Source organism: Crotalus tigris, unplaced genomic scaffold (assembly GCF_016545835.1).
Source record: "Crotalus tigris isolate CLP2741 ecotype Arizona unplaced genomic scaffold, ASM1654583v1 scf7180000018759.1681925, whole genome shotgun sequence".
NCBI lineage: Eukaryota > Metazoa > Chordata > Lepidosauria > Squamata > Viperidae > Crotalus > Crotalus tigris.
The window spans coordinates 503,042-515,421 of NW_024097185.1; the positions used below are offsets into that span (position 1 = coordinate 503,042).

The following is a 12,380-nucleotide window of genomic DNA, read 5'->3' on the forward strand; positions in this document are numbered from 1 at the left end:
ATATCATTCACATTGGTTCTCTAAAAGATCTGTTCATTTCTCATTTTGGCTTTCAAGTCACAACCTTGCATATGTAATGGTCATCTCAGATATTAATTCCAATGTAATTTCCAAACACCCATCATGGTTTTTGTCAACAAAATTTTCACATACTTTTTATGAAGACAGAAAAGATGAAGGCTAAACTACCAACCATAGTTGCATCTGTGGCATATGTACCATTTGTTGCTAACACTAAGGACAATACTGTGGGACAGGATGCCATAAACAGAACAACCAGTTTTATCCGTTGTATGATCATGCAACTCTATCAGGCTAGATCCCTAGAAAATTGCCCACATTCCATCATCTAGGAGATACGTGCATTTTATATACACATATTTAAGATTTAAGCTAGAAATATTATCCTAATACAGTGTTTCTCAACCTTGACAATTTTAAGGCATGTGGGCTTCAACTACCAGAATTCCACAGCCAGCAATGCTGGCTGTGGAATTCTGGGAGTTGAAGTCCACATGCCTTAAAATTGTCAAGGTTGAGAAACACTGTCCTAATACATCTAAGCCACAGGTGTCAAACTCACTGCCTCACATGACATGTCGCAACGTATCATGACTTTTTTCACATTGCCAGAGTTGGGATGGGCGTGACCTCCGCATGATGCGACCGGCCCGCGGGCCAGCAGTTTAACACCCCTGATCTAAGCCATTCTGCTTATCTGATGAAGTAAACAATATCTCACAAAAGCATATGAGCCTTTTGATAAAATGTATTAAAATGTATTAAGTCCTAAGCAAACTTCTCAGTTTTTCCTATGATAGTCTAACATAGCTCTCCTCCTACAAGGCTGGAAGTACTGCACATGCAACATACAACCTACATTTGCTGATATTATAAATGCTGACGAATGTGGAAAAATAGGTAGGAAATACTCCAACTGTATACAATCCTCTGAAAAATTCACTTAAACTGGACAACTACCCAACCATGCTACAGATATTTTCAATTTCTCCCTGCTGTTTACTATCATTTTTTGGTGCCACATACTAGGAACTACAATGGCAAATACATGAAAATGACCCCAGATATGGGAAAGCTTCTTAAAGGAGAAAATTATTTACTAACCTGCAATGGTCATGTTTAAATAAACACTGAACACTGAAACATTGAACACTAGAAACATTGTTTATCTGCTTAAAAAGAAACATCTATTACAATATTGAGGGTACCTACTAGCCAGATTTATTTTTTTTAAAAAAAAACTTCAGTATTAAACATAGTCATGGCGATATCAATAATTTCAAAATTGTGTATATGTAGTTTCTAATAATTCCAAGTGTGGCTAGACATGTTAGTATACTGCAACAAAAACAAGGAGTTATGTGGTGTCTTCAAGACTAACAATTTTATTTAGAAAAGAAGCTTTTGTGGATTACAACCATTTCATCACATGCATGAAATATTATTTAGAACAAAAAGCACACCACAGTTGGGGGAAAGATGAACAAAAGAGAAATGTAGTCAGAAAGTTTAATATAGAGCAGCAGCAGAGGAATAAACAGCAGATTTCTTATCCTAGAACAGCAAAGGAATGAAGGAGCAACTGGCTAAGGATAAAAACTTCACTGAAGTAGAATGTACAGTAAAATAATATTTTGTCAAGTATAATATCTCAAGTTGTTCAAGTGTTTTCACACACAACTGGTTTCCCCATTACATCCCTTTCCAGAAACATAGGGAACATAATTTATATGTGCTCTTCAAACAAGGAAATATAAATAAAATAAAAGAAGCCTTCACAGCAGATTGTCTCATAAGGGTTCTAGAGAGCAGCAGCATGAGTCCATTCCCAATTATAAGGGCACATTTACTGTGGTATTCAACCTTAGTATTGCCTGTTATTTCCTAATCATTAGCTTGTGCTGGGGTCTTTGAACAGATACGGGGAAATATTTATAGCAGCTATTTGGAAAGGACCCTTTTCCCCCCAGTACCTCGCTTTTATTTCAGTGCTTTAGAGGAAAGTCATTGGTTATATCCTTTCTTCAGCTGTCTTTTACACATTATCATTGTCAAACTGGTTTTTCTGAACATATATTTAGAAACTCAAATCCAGATGATAAAAAGCTAATACCCTAAGCCAAAATAAAGATTTCTCACAGTAGGTAGGTAGGTAGGCAGACAGGCAGGCAGGCAGACAGGATACTTTGTGAAAAATATAATTTGTCACATGTCTTAACAAAGCAAACAGCAAGTTGAATATCACTATTTTTGTAAACTACCACCAGTCACCCTTCTCCAACTCAATACACGTGGGTATTTCATACATTTATTCTCATGAAGGTACCATAAGTGAAATCCTACATAAACAACCAGAAGTAAAACCAACAAAATTCACCACTTCAGATAGTGACACTATTTATTAGTGGATCTTAGACAAAAATGTATATAAATCACAAGAATTATAAAGCAATAAGCTTTAATACCATCAATAATCTAAATCTTTTAAAAGTACAGGTTTTTGTTTAAGATGTATAATAAAGAATTGGTGAATTGACCCACTTTTTTACATTTTTTTCTATAAGTTTCTATTTTATGGTAACATCTAAGAACCTAAAATAATATGCAGACAATCCTTCTGCTAAATCCAAATCAACATATATTCAAATGACTTAAACCAGTCCCTAGCATAATTAATTTATTTTGAGGCTTGACATTTGTTTTGTTCTATTGCCTCTCCAAGAACAATCAGGGCATCCAATTCATTAGAAAATATATCCATAGTGTTGCTTCTCCTTATTCTTCAGTAGAAAAAATGAATGCTGCTGAGCAAGTCTGTACATGCCATTCAGTTGACCTCAGCTTGGTAAAGAGGACTACTCTCCCTATTCTAACACTATCCTGCTTTCTAGAAAACATGTTTTAATTTGTACACTATAGCAGCTAACTTCTAACCGTTCACATCATTTAAACTTCAAAACAAAGCTTCCACAAAGTTTTTCCACAAAAACTATGATTTTTATCTAAACTGAACTTACGTGGAAAAGAATAAACTGTAAAAACAAAGAAACTATGACTCTTTTTCTTCTTTCTACTTTAGCTCAAGCAATCTTGGGGGAAAAAAAACCAATCTACTATTTACACTTCTTCATTCTGTTAAACACTAAAGGTTATATGAATAGTTTTCTAACGGCACCAGTAAAATTTTTGCAACTCCCAAATCTCTTGGAGAGTCACTCCATTACATCTAGCAAATGTTAGTGCATATTTGGGGGGGGGGGAGAGATAAAGTTTTCTCCTTCTCAGCAGCCTTCACTAGGGAAGGCATGGTAGCTGGGGAAGCCTGCAGTTATAGTTCAACCTCTGGAAGAACATATGATTCTTGGCCTTATACCCTGCTGTTTTGTAGAGAATGTATGGAATAACTAAGTGGTCCCCATCCATGCCAACTTCAACTGCTAGAATTATTAGAATGGCCATGCTGGCTAGAAAATTCTGGGAGTTGAGGTCCATACATCTTAAAGTAGTTCAAGTTGGGAAACACATTCACTCCATAAAATGTATTTGTAACGTCACACTGACACACTGTATTAAGCTATAAAGTGGTTTGGTTGTCTTTGATTGTTTGAAGCAAACACTGGTTTATACTGCATAAGCCCAGCCATCTATGGGGTTACAAAGCATGTCAAGCCAAAAGCAAATAATAAATCAGGATTTAGCAAGTTATACTTTAGAACAAAATGTCAGCTTAATTTCTTTTTGATCTGAACATTTCATATGACCTGCTAAGGTTTATTATGCCAAACTCTTTAGAAAAATACCATAAAAGAGAAAGGAAATTAAAACTTAACTATCCGCACACAGTATAAATGTATCTTACTTGCTCCACATCTTAGACTAGAGCAATCTACAAGGAAGAAATGAAGACTAAAAAGTTTAATCAAGTAGCTGCTTCACAATGTCCCATCTTCAGCATCACTATGGCTAACAAAGGCACAGTTTTAGATACAGGTTCAAACTAGGAAAAAACTCAATCGTTGCTACTCCTTCAAAAAAGACATTAAAATTTTAACTGCAAAAATTGTGCATATTAGGGAGGATCAAACCATTTGGATCCCAGTGTAATATTACCAAATTGAAATCGCCTATCAGAAGAATTACACTAGTTTACATAACTGTCTTTTTTCAAGGTAGATATATTTGTGCAGTTTGTTCACATTAAGTCTAGCTGTGTTTAGGTACTACTTCCAATACTTCCAAAGTATTTCAATCAACCTTCTGCCAACTGAAAAGTGCACTAATTAGCTTACAATATTGTAAGATTAAATTATATCTATTGCATGATTTGAATTAATTGACAGTGAGATATACATTCATACAACTGAACTCCATTCTGGGGAATGGGAGACAGAAAAAGACACACCCAAGATGATGTAAACTCCACAAGCAATAACAATGCAGAAAAATAAGAATCAAAACCAGGTATCAAAAGGTCACCTATAAATCAGTTTCAAACTCAGACTCATAGTGATTTATTCTAATCCTACATAGGCCTAGTTCTTTTTATCTAAAGCAAGGCCAGAGCAATTCAGCTCACTCCAATGTTTTTACAATTGCAAACAGTACACCAATCCATACAGCAACAACAATCAGATATGAAGATGATCTACAAGTACATGTCAGAAACTACATGTACACAATATGCATCTTTCTGCTGTACACCCAGATGTGAAAATCGATGACTGATGAACAACAGTTGTTAAGATCTGCAACACAGCACAAGAAATACATTTTGTTACTTCCTCAAATTAATGTTTGTCTTTTATATAAACAAACCCTGGCTGATGTTTCACTCCCATAACAATGTACATTGGAAAACTTAGTCATATAGGTGACTAAACATTACACAGCCCATGATATTGCAGTATTTGTTTCCTCTAAAGGGGTATACCTTGAAGACTTTCACAGCAACTTATCTTACCCATTTCTATGTATATTTGTGTTTGTATGTGTGTGTGTGTGTGTGTGTGTGTGTGTGTGTGTAGGTTGTGCCCTCCCCCCAATTCATCTAATTGTCAAACTGGTTGTTCCAGAAATTTTGATTTTCTGCTTTCCAGCCAGAGAATAACCTTTCCTACTCTTTTTGCCCACTTTCACCCCACCCTTTTCATCCACACCCTCTTATAGAGGTAACACTGAAGACAATACTATGCCAGGTTCCACACACCTTGACAAATTCACAACAAAGAAAGCCAGCCTTTCTTTTTCAAAAGCAAGTTATTTGATCATTTTTTATAATGACACGAACATCCCCAGTTTATTCAATCCACTATCAGCCCAGTACAGACAGTGAAATACCACATGAAAAAATAAAAGATAAAAAGAGTTTTGGTTTGTAACAGGGGCAGCAAGAGTTAGTGTCTTATGAACTTATGAACACAAAGAGATCCCTTGAAAAAAAGGATAGGTCAGTGTGCTGATAACCTCTGCCACAAAGCCACAGGAAATTAATTTCTATTAACTTTTGTTCACAAAACAGGGATGGCCCAACATTCATGACTACTGTGGAGAAGGAAAATATACATAAAATGTTTTTAAAAGACAAAAAAAAATATTAATACAAACCTTATAAACTTGCCCATAGGTGCCATTTCCAACCACTTCCACCAGCTCAAAAATCCCAGCAGGATCCTACACAATAAAGGTGAGGAAAATGAAAGGATGGTTGGGAGAAAGGGGGAGGGGTAAAAGAAGACATGACTGTTATCTTTAGGCAAGTATTACTGGATCCCCCAAACGCATATACTGGAGTGGATCGTTTAGCAGAGCAGTTGTTTCACCCTGATTTTCTACGCACATGCCAATACATGCAAACAAAGGAAAGGAACCCAAGACTGGACTCATCCTCCCTCGCTTCTGCCCAGGGCACAAAATGGGAAGCCAACTAGCTAACTAGTAAAGGGCCTTTTTTAGGGTGTAACAACCACCCCGTTATAGAGGTTTCTTCTCCCACCCACCCCCACCCCGCAACGTACAATCCCAAGTCTTCCTCTCACCCTCCCTTCCTTTCCCCTCCGCCCCAACCCAGCTCCGAACAACAAAAGCCACGCCAGGGAAGACGTCGCCCGCTTTGTGTGGATAGCGGGAGGGAGACAAGGCGGCCAAGGATCGTCTGCAAACAGCCCTCTTCTCCCTAGCTTTCCCTTCCATCCTCATCTCTTCCCCACACCACCAGTCACACTCACCCGCAAAGAGGAAAGGTCTATATCTCCCAGACTTTTTGCAGGAGAGTCATTCGCCATTTTTCCTTTTTGTTATATTTCTTAACTATATAAATAAAGAGCCAAGCACTTAGCACGCCACAGGGAAAATATAAAGCGGCACCCCCCTGATCTCCCCCTCTCTTTCTGTGTCTGCTTCTCAGAAAGATCTTTTCTCCTCCCCCCCCCCCTCTTTCTCTCCGCCCTTCCGTTTCTCGCTTTCTTCAGTCCGGGGTAAAACTCTTCTTCAATGGAGATGGAGATGAAAGAGGGTGGTAGAGGGTTCTGTTGCTGCTTTGATTTACGGTGAAATAGGAGACTGAGCAATGTAGGGCTACCGTGACTTCTTCACCGCTTTAAATATAGTTCCTTTTCGATCTCAGTTCATGCGAAGGTCGCTCTGAAGCGGATTCACACCATCGGGAAGAAAGAACGGGCGCTCCCAAGAGGCGTCTCTTCCCAGGCAGCTACATCCAACATAAGAACCCAGAGCCGGCGGTGGGAGAAGAGCAGTCGGTGGCGGCGGTAGCTTTCTTGAGCGCGCGCACGCGCGCAGAACAAATCGCACCCACCCGCCCACCGGAGCACGCGAACAATAAAACGCCACCCGGACACAGTCGCTCCCTGCTCCCCTCCCTTCCTCGGTTCTCTGTCTGCTCCTCCTCCTCCTGCTGCTGCTGCGCCCTGATCGCAGAGACACTGGTTTTTCCACGGGAGCTTCCTCCAGCGCTGGGGAAGAGAAACAAAGCGAGCACTGGAGGAAAGAGGTGCGAAAGGATACAAAAGAAACTCTCAAGTCAGAGGAAGCCAACAGCTCGCTTTTTCTTCGGCAGGAAAATCCAGCGGAAACACATTCGCACCAAAGCACTTCTGGGTAAATGGAGGGGGGGGGAGAAGAAGAAAAAGAAGAAGGGGGGGTATCGTCTATTGCTTTCAGGCAGAGATTGCCTAGTGAAATCTGTCTTGGAGCGACTCTATCGATAGGCAATAAGGGTGTGGCACAGAACAATGGATGTAAGTTCTTTCGTAGAGCTTTCCAGCTAGGCCTCGCTCTCCAGAAAATAAGGAATCTCTAGGTAACTTCCTGAACAATGCAGGCTCTGGGCAAGTGTTCCATTTATGCGAGACAAAAATTTACTAGGTGGGAACAATGATCACAAGGCCCTCAAGTCAGTGTCATTTTTTTCAAATTAGGTGTGAAAATCCTCCACAACCTATTAAAAACAGTGATTTTATGTCATCCCATCACTTAGGACTAGCATAAGGTTTTTTTTTTTCATTTGTGTTATATTGTGTCTTTCCTTCAGGAATTAAAAGTCCCGTCCTATTTTTCACCACAGTAACAATCCTGTGAATTGTATTATGGAGTAGGCTTACCTTACTACCTACATAAGACTAGACTTGACCTTGAGTCTTCCTAGTGCCAGTCCAGCACATTAACCCCTAAATAGGCACTCATTAACAAAATAAAATCATTAATGGCTCTGATTAATTAAAAAGACTTGGAAAGCTCTGTGACAGTTAAGAGTTGCTTGATCCTATTCATCTCAAACCTGCTTGCCAGAGGCCATTGATCATAGGCCTGGTACCACCAGTAATTTTGGATTATACAATAGGACGACTACTGTATTCACTCTGTGGTATGATCTCTTTATTCAACAGTAATTATCTGACATCACCAGAAAGGGGTAGGAAAGCCGCCTTCAGAAAACCCCAGATCTAATTAATATAGACCAATATTTCCCAATAATAGAAACTGAGGTAATCCCTACAGCATTATACGAGGACAATTCGGAAATAAACCTCCATTTTTATCAATGAAAGACACTTGCAGATACAGAACTTTTATTATACACGTTATAAAACTACAACATTACATTACTTTTCAACATAATCACCATTAAAACTGATGCACTTGTCATAATGTCTTACAAGATTTGAAATTCCTTAATAGTAGTTGCTTGTTGCCAAATCTGGGCTATGGGGGGGGGTGATCAAAAACATCCCAACAGAATTGTTTCAAAAGTTCTTGAGTGTGTCAACTTCTGGTGGTGTAGCGCTGGCGATGGCGGCTACTTTGTAGCCGTCCTCCTGAGAAAGTGTTAAAACCGCTGAAAACAGCAGGCATCAGCTGTTCAGCGGTTTAAAACCTCCCTCCTGTGCAAAAGGGGGGAGGGGAGTATCTCCCTGAATAGTGGTAGAGCCTCTGAAATACCCCAAAGAATTTGGGGGGGGGCTGAAAGGAGTGCTCCCACGGAGTTCAGGGTGTCTCCGCTTCTCAGCTGTCTTTGTCTCTTGCTGCTTGGGACAAAGCAAGACGCCGCTCCCACCTCCGCGATTAAAGAGAACTGGTGAGTTATTTAAAAAGCGGACAGAGCTGATCAGAGGTTTTTTACTTTTTGATTTTTTGGGACTTTAATTTTAAGAATTACTTTTACTTTCTTTTTTTTATTGAGAGGGAAAGTAAAATGGCGATTTGAGGATTTTTTTTTTTTTAGGGAGACGGAACGGCTTTGGTTATTTAATTACTTTTTCTATTTTTTTTCTTCTTATTATAATGATTTTTTGAAGGTGGATTTGAGTTTTAGGAGGATCTTTTTCCCTCTCTTTTGTTCATTTTTTTTTACTTTCCGTATGGGATTTTTTTTTTTGTACTTTTTAAGAAGGAGGAAAGAAGGAAAAAATTTTTTTAAAAAAAGATGGCTTCAAAGCGCCAAGCAACTTCTATAGTACCAAAGGTGGCTTCTTCTCCAGCGATATTACCAGCACAACAACCTAAACCTACACCACCATCTTCTCCTCCTGTACAACCACTAACGGTAAAAGACTTGCAAGATATAATGGGAAATGTTATATCTCAAATTAGAGGAGAAATGAAAGAGATCTTAGGGGAGAATAACAATATTTTGAGGCAAGATATAGTTATGGCTTTAAAAGGACTTGCCTCTGTGGTTGAAAAATTGGATTCTCATGTTGAAGTTGAAGATAAAGTGGAGGTGTTGGAGGAAAAATTTGAAGGTATGGAAAAAAAGATGGAAAATTCACAAGATGAGATTGTTATGTCTCAATATAGAGAGATGGAGTATGCTTTAAGAATTAGGGGTCTGAAAGAGGATATGTAACAAGATTTGAGAGAGATGGTAGCAAATGACTTTGCTGTGATTTTGGACAGAGAAAAAGAGGAAATACTCAGAGAAATTGAAAAAATATTTAGAGTCAATTCCTGGGTTGCAAAGCAAAGAAATCTGCCAAGAGATGTGGTAATTTACTTTGGGAAAAGATCTCTGCGTAATGAAATTATACAAGCTTTTTATAATAAGAGGTTTCAGATTGCTGCACAAGATGTTATAATTCTAAAGGAGATCCCATCCAAAATTTTAAGTAGAAGAAAAGAGTTTGAAAAGAGGCAGATGCCATTCAGATGGGATATTCCGACTGGAATTGTGGTGAGGTGTGCGGGGACACGTTATAGACTAAACACTGTTTTTAAAGCAAAGGAGTTTTATACTTCGGTCCTGGGAGCATGCTCATCATCACCTATAATGTTCAAAGCTTTGAATGAAAAGGAGGTAGAACAGCAATCTGAAGAAGTTGTATTGATGCAAGCTGGGAAACCACAGGCTGAGTGGTTTCAACTAGCTGAGATGAAAGAGCAGAGAATGACTCGAGCTGCACATAGACGTAAGGAAAAGGAGCAACAAAAGAAAGAGGTTAAAGAAGCTTCACAAGAGTTTGTTTCCGAGCCTGTGGGAGAAGCAAGACCTAAGAGATCATCGGTGCAATCTTCAATGGTAGATCTTCAAGCAGTCTTCTCTAGGCTATTGGAAGATGGAGATGGTAAAGCTTCTGGCATGGAATGTGAACGGCCTTAATTCCCCTCAGAAGAGGAAAAAAATATTTCACTATTTGAAGCTACATAATAATGACATTTGTTTGCAGGAAATGCATATTAATGCTAAGGATCAAAAATATTTAGTTAATATTTGATTGGGATCTCATTTTGCATCTTTTGCTCTTGGAAAAAAAGGGGGTGTAGTTATTTATGTTAAGCAAAATTTATCAGTCTGTTTAATAGATTCTGATCCTCAAGGGAGATATGTAATGATTGAAGTGGGTTTGTATGGCAAGAAAATACTTATAGTAGGTTTGTATGCACCAAATCAACAACAGGAACAATTTTATAGGTTGTTACATCAAAAATTGACTTTATTGGATTACAGATCTGTTATATTAATGGGAGATTGGAATGGAGTTTTAGACACTTATAGAGACAAAAAAGGACTTTCTGCTTCTTTTAAACAAGCTAAATTACCTAAGGCCTTTTTTGACTTGAAAGAGGATTGGGAGTTGCGAGATTACTGGCGAGAACATAATATGGAAGAGAGAGACTTCACCTTTTTTTCGGATAGACATCAATCTTTTTCAAGAATTGACTTTTTTTTTATTACAACGGACTTATATTTTAGGGTAAAGAATGCAAAGATATTTCCAAGGACATTGACAGATCACAGCCCAGTGTGGATGGAATTGGCTACTGAAAAAGAAGAGAGGAGATCTTGGAGGTTGAATGAAAATTTATTTAGACAAGAAATGAATGTTCAGAAACTCAGAGTATTTAAAGGAATATTTTATTTTAAATATGCATAAGGGAACTTCAATGGCAATGGTATGGGATGCAAGTAAAGCTTATATGTGTGGGGTCTTGATACAAATGAATAAGGTTCATAGACAGAAACAGGTGCAAAAACGCAAGGAGTTGGAAGATGAGATTAAATTAAAAGAAAAAGTTTTAATTTTGAATCCTATAGATGAGAAGGTTAAAGATTCTATAAAATTGCTTAAATCGCAATTTAATATGTTAATGGCGGATCAGACTGCAACCTATTTACTTTACATGAAACATAATACATTTTGTAATGCTAATAACCCAGGGAGATGGCTGGCTTATCAATTGCGAAAGAAACAGAAGTAGAGAACTATAGATAAAATAAATTATAATGGTAAACTGGTATATCAGAAGGAATTGATTAAGAAATCTTTTTTAGATTATTATACAAAATTATATATGGGTAGGAAAGTACAGGTTTCAGATATAGATAAATATTTGCAAGATGCTCATTTTCCTAAGTTAACAGAAAATCAGAAACAAGAAATTAATGGATTGATTACTATAGAGGAAATTGCGACAGCAATTAAAGAATTAAAAGTAGGTAAAGCACCGGGTACTGATGGATTGACATCAATTTATTATAAGACTTTGATAGATGAGTTGATAGAACCTTTAAGGGAACTTTTTAATAATATACTACAGGGTTTAGAGACCCCCTTGTTTTGGGGTAGAGCTTTTATATCCTTGATCCCAAAAGAAGACCAAGTTCTTACTCTACCAAAAAATTATAGACCTATATCTCTTTTGAATGTTGATTATAAGATTTTTTCGAAAATTTTAGCTAATAGACTTATGATTGTGTTGAATCAACTAATACATATGGATCAAACTGGCTTTATAACTGGAAGGTACATGAAAAATAATGTTAGACAAATTATTAACTTAATAGAATATTTGGATAAGAACAACCAAATCTCTGCAGGATTGATATTTTTAGATGCTGGAAAAGCTTTTGATCAGCTAAATTGGCAATTTATGTTAAGATTGGTTGAGGAAATGAACTTTGGAGATAAAATTTTACAGGCTCTTCGAGCCATTTATCAAAAACAAACGGCACAACTTATAGTTAATGGAGGTTTATCAGAGGTATTTCCAATTGAAAAGGGCACTAGACAGGGTTGTCCATTGTCGCCATTGCTGTTTGTTTCAACCTTGGAAATTTTGCTGATCAAAATTCGGGAATCATCGAAAATAAAAGGAATAGAAATTAATAAAAAAGAATATAAATTAAGGGCTTTTGCAGATGATCTGGTTGTTACTTTATCTCAACCAATTCACTCTGTGTAAGGACCCACCCCACTTTGCATCTTAAGAAGACAGAACTCTTGGAATAATTCTTCCAACAGGAATCCTTTATTAAGAGAAAATGGTTGCAGGCATGCTAGACAGGACTTGGGGTTCAAGCTCTTCCATTCAAGGTTTTAAGGGGTTCCCCAGTAGTCCCACCCAAT

At 37.7% G+C, this 12,380-nt stretch overlaps 1 protein-coding gene across 13 annotated transcripts in view; it reads right to left on the bottom strand.

Moving 5' to 3' along the window:
* Positions 1-6,427, bottom strand: part of MAP4K4 (mitogen-activated protein kinase kinase kinase kinase 4) — a 243,155-nt gene extending 236,728 nt beyond the window's left edge. For 5 of the 13 annotated variants that reach the window (XM_039355770.1, XM_039355763.1, XM_039355769.1 and 2 more), the window contains exons 1-2: positions 6,246-6,426; positions 5,626-5,691 (exon numbers count right to left, since the gene is read on the bottom strand). In XM_039355770.1, the coding sequence (XP_039211704.1) occupies positions 5,626-5,691; positions 6,246-6,302 (123 nt within the window). In that variant the 5' untranslated portion in view covers positions 6,303-6,426. Of the gene's footprint in view, positions 1-5,625; positions 5,692-6,245 lie in introns of those variants that run through there. The other 8 variants (XM_039355759.1, XM_039355761.1, XM_039355764.1 and 5 more) reach the window with 3 other exon arrangements.
* Positions 6,428-12,380: the final 5,953 nt, after the last annotated feature.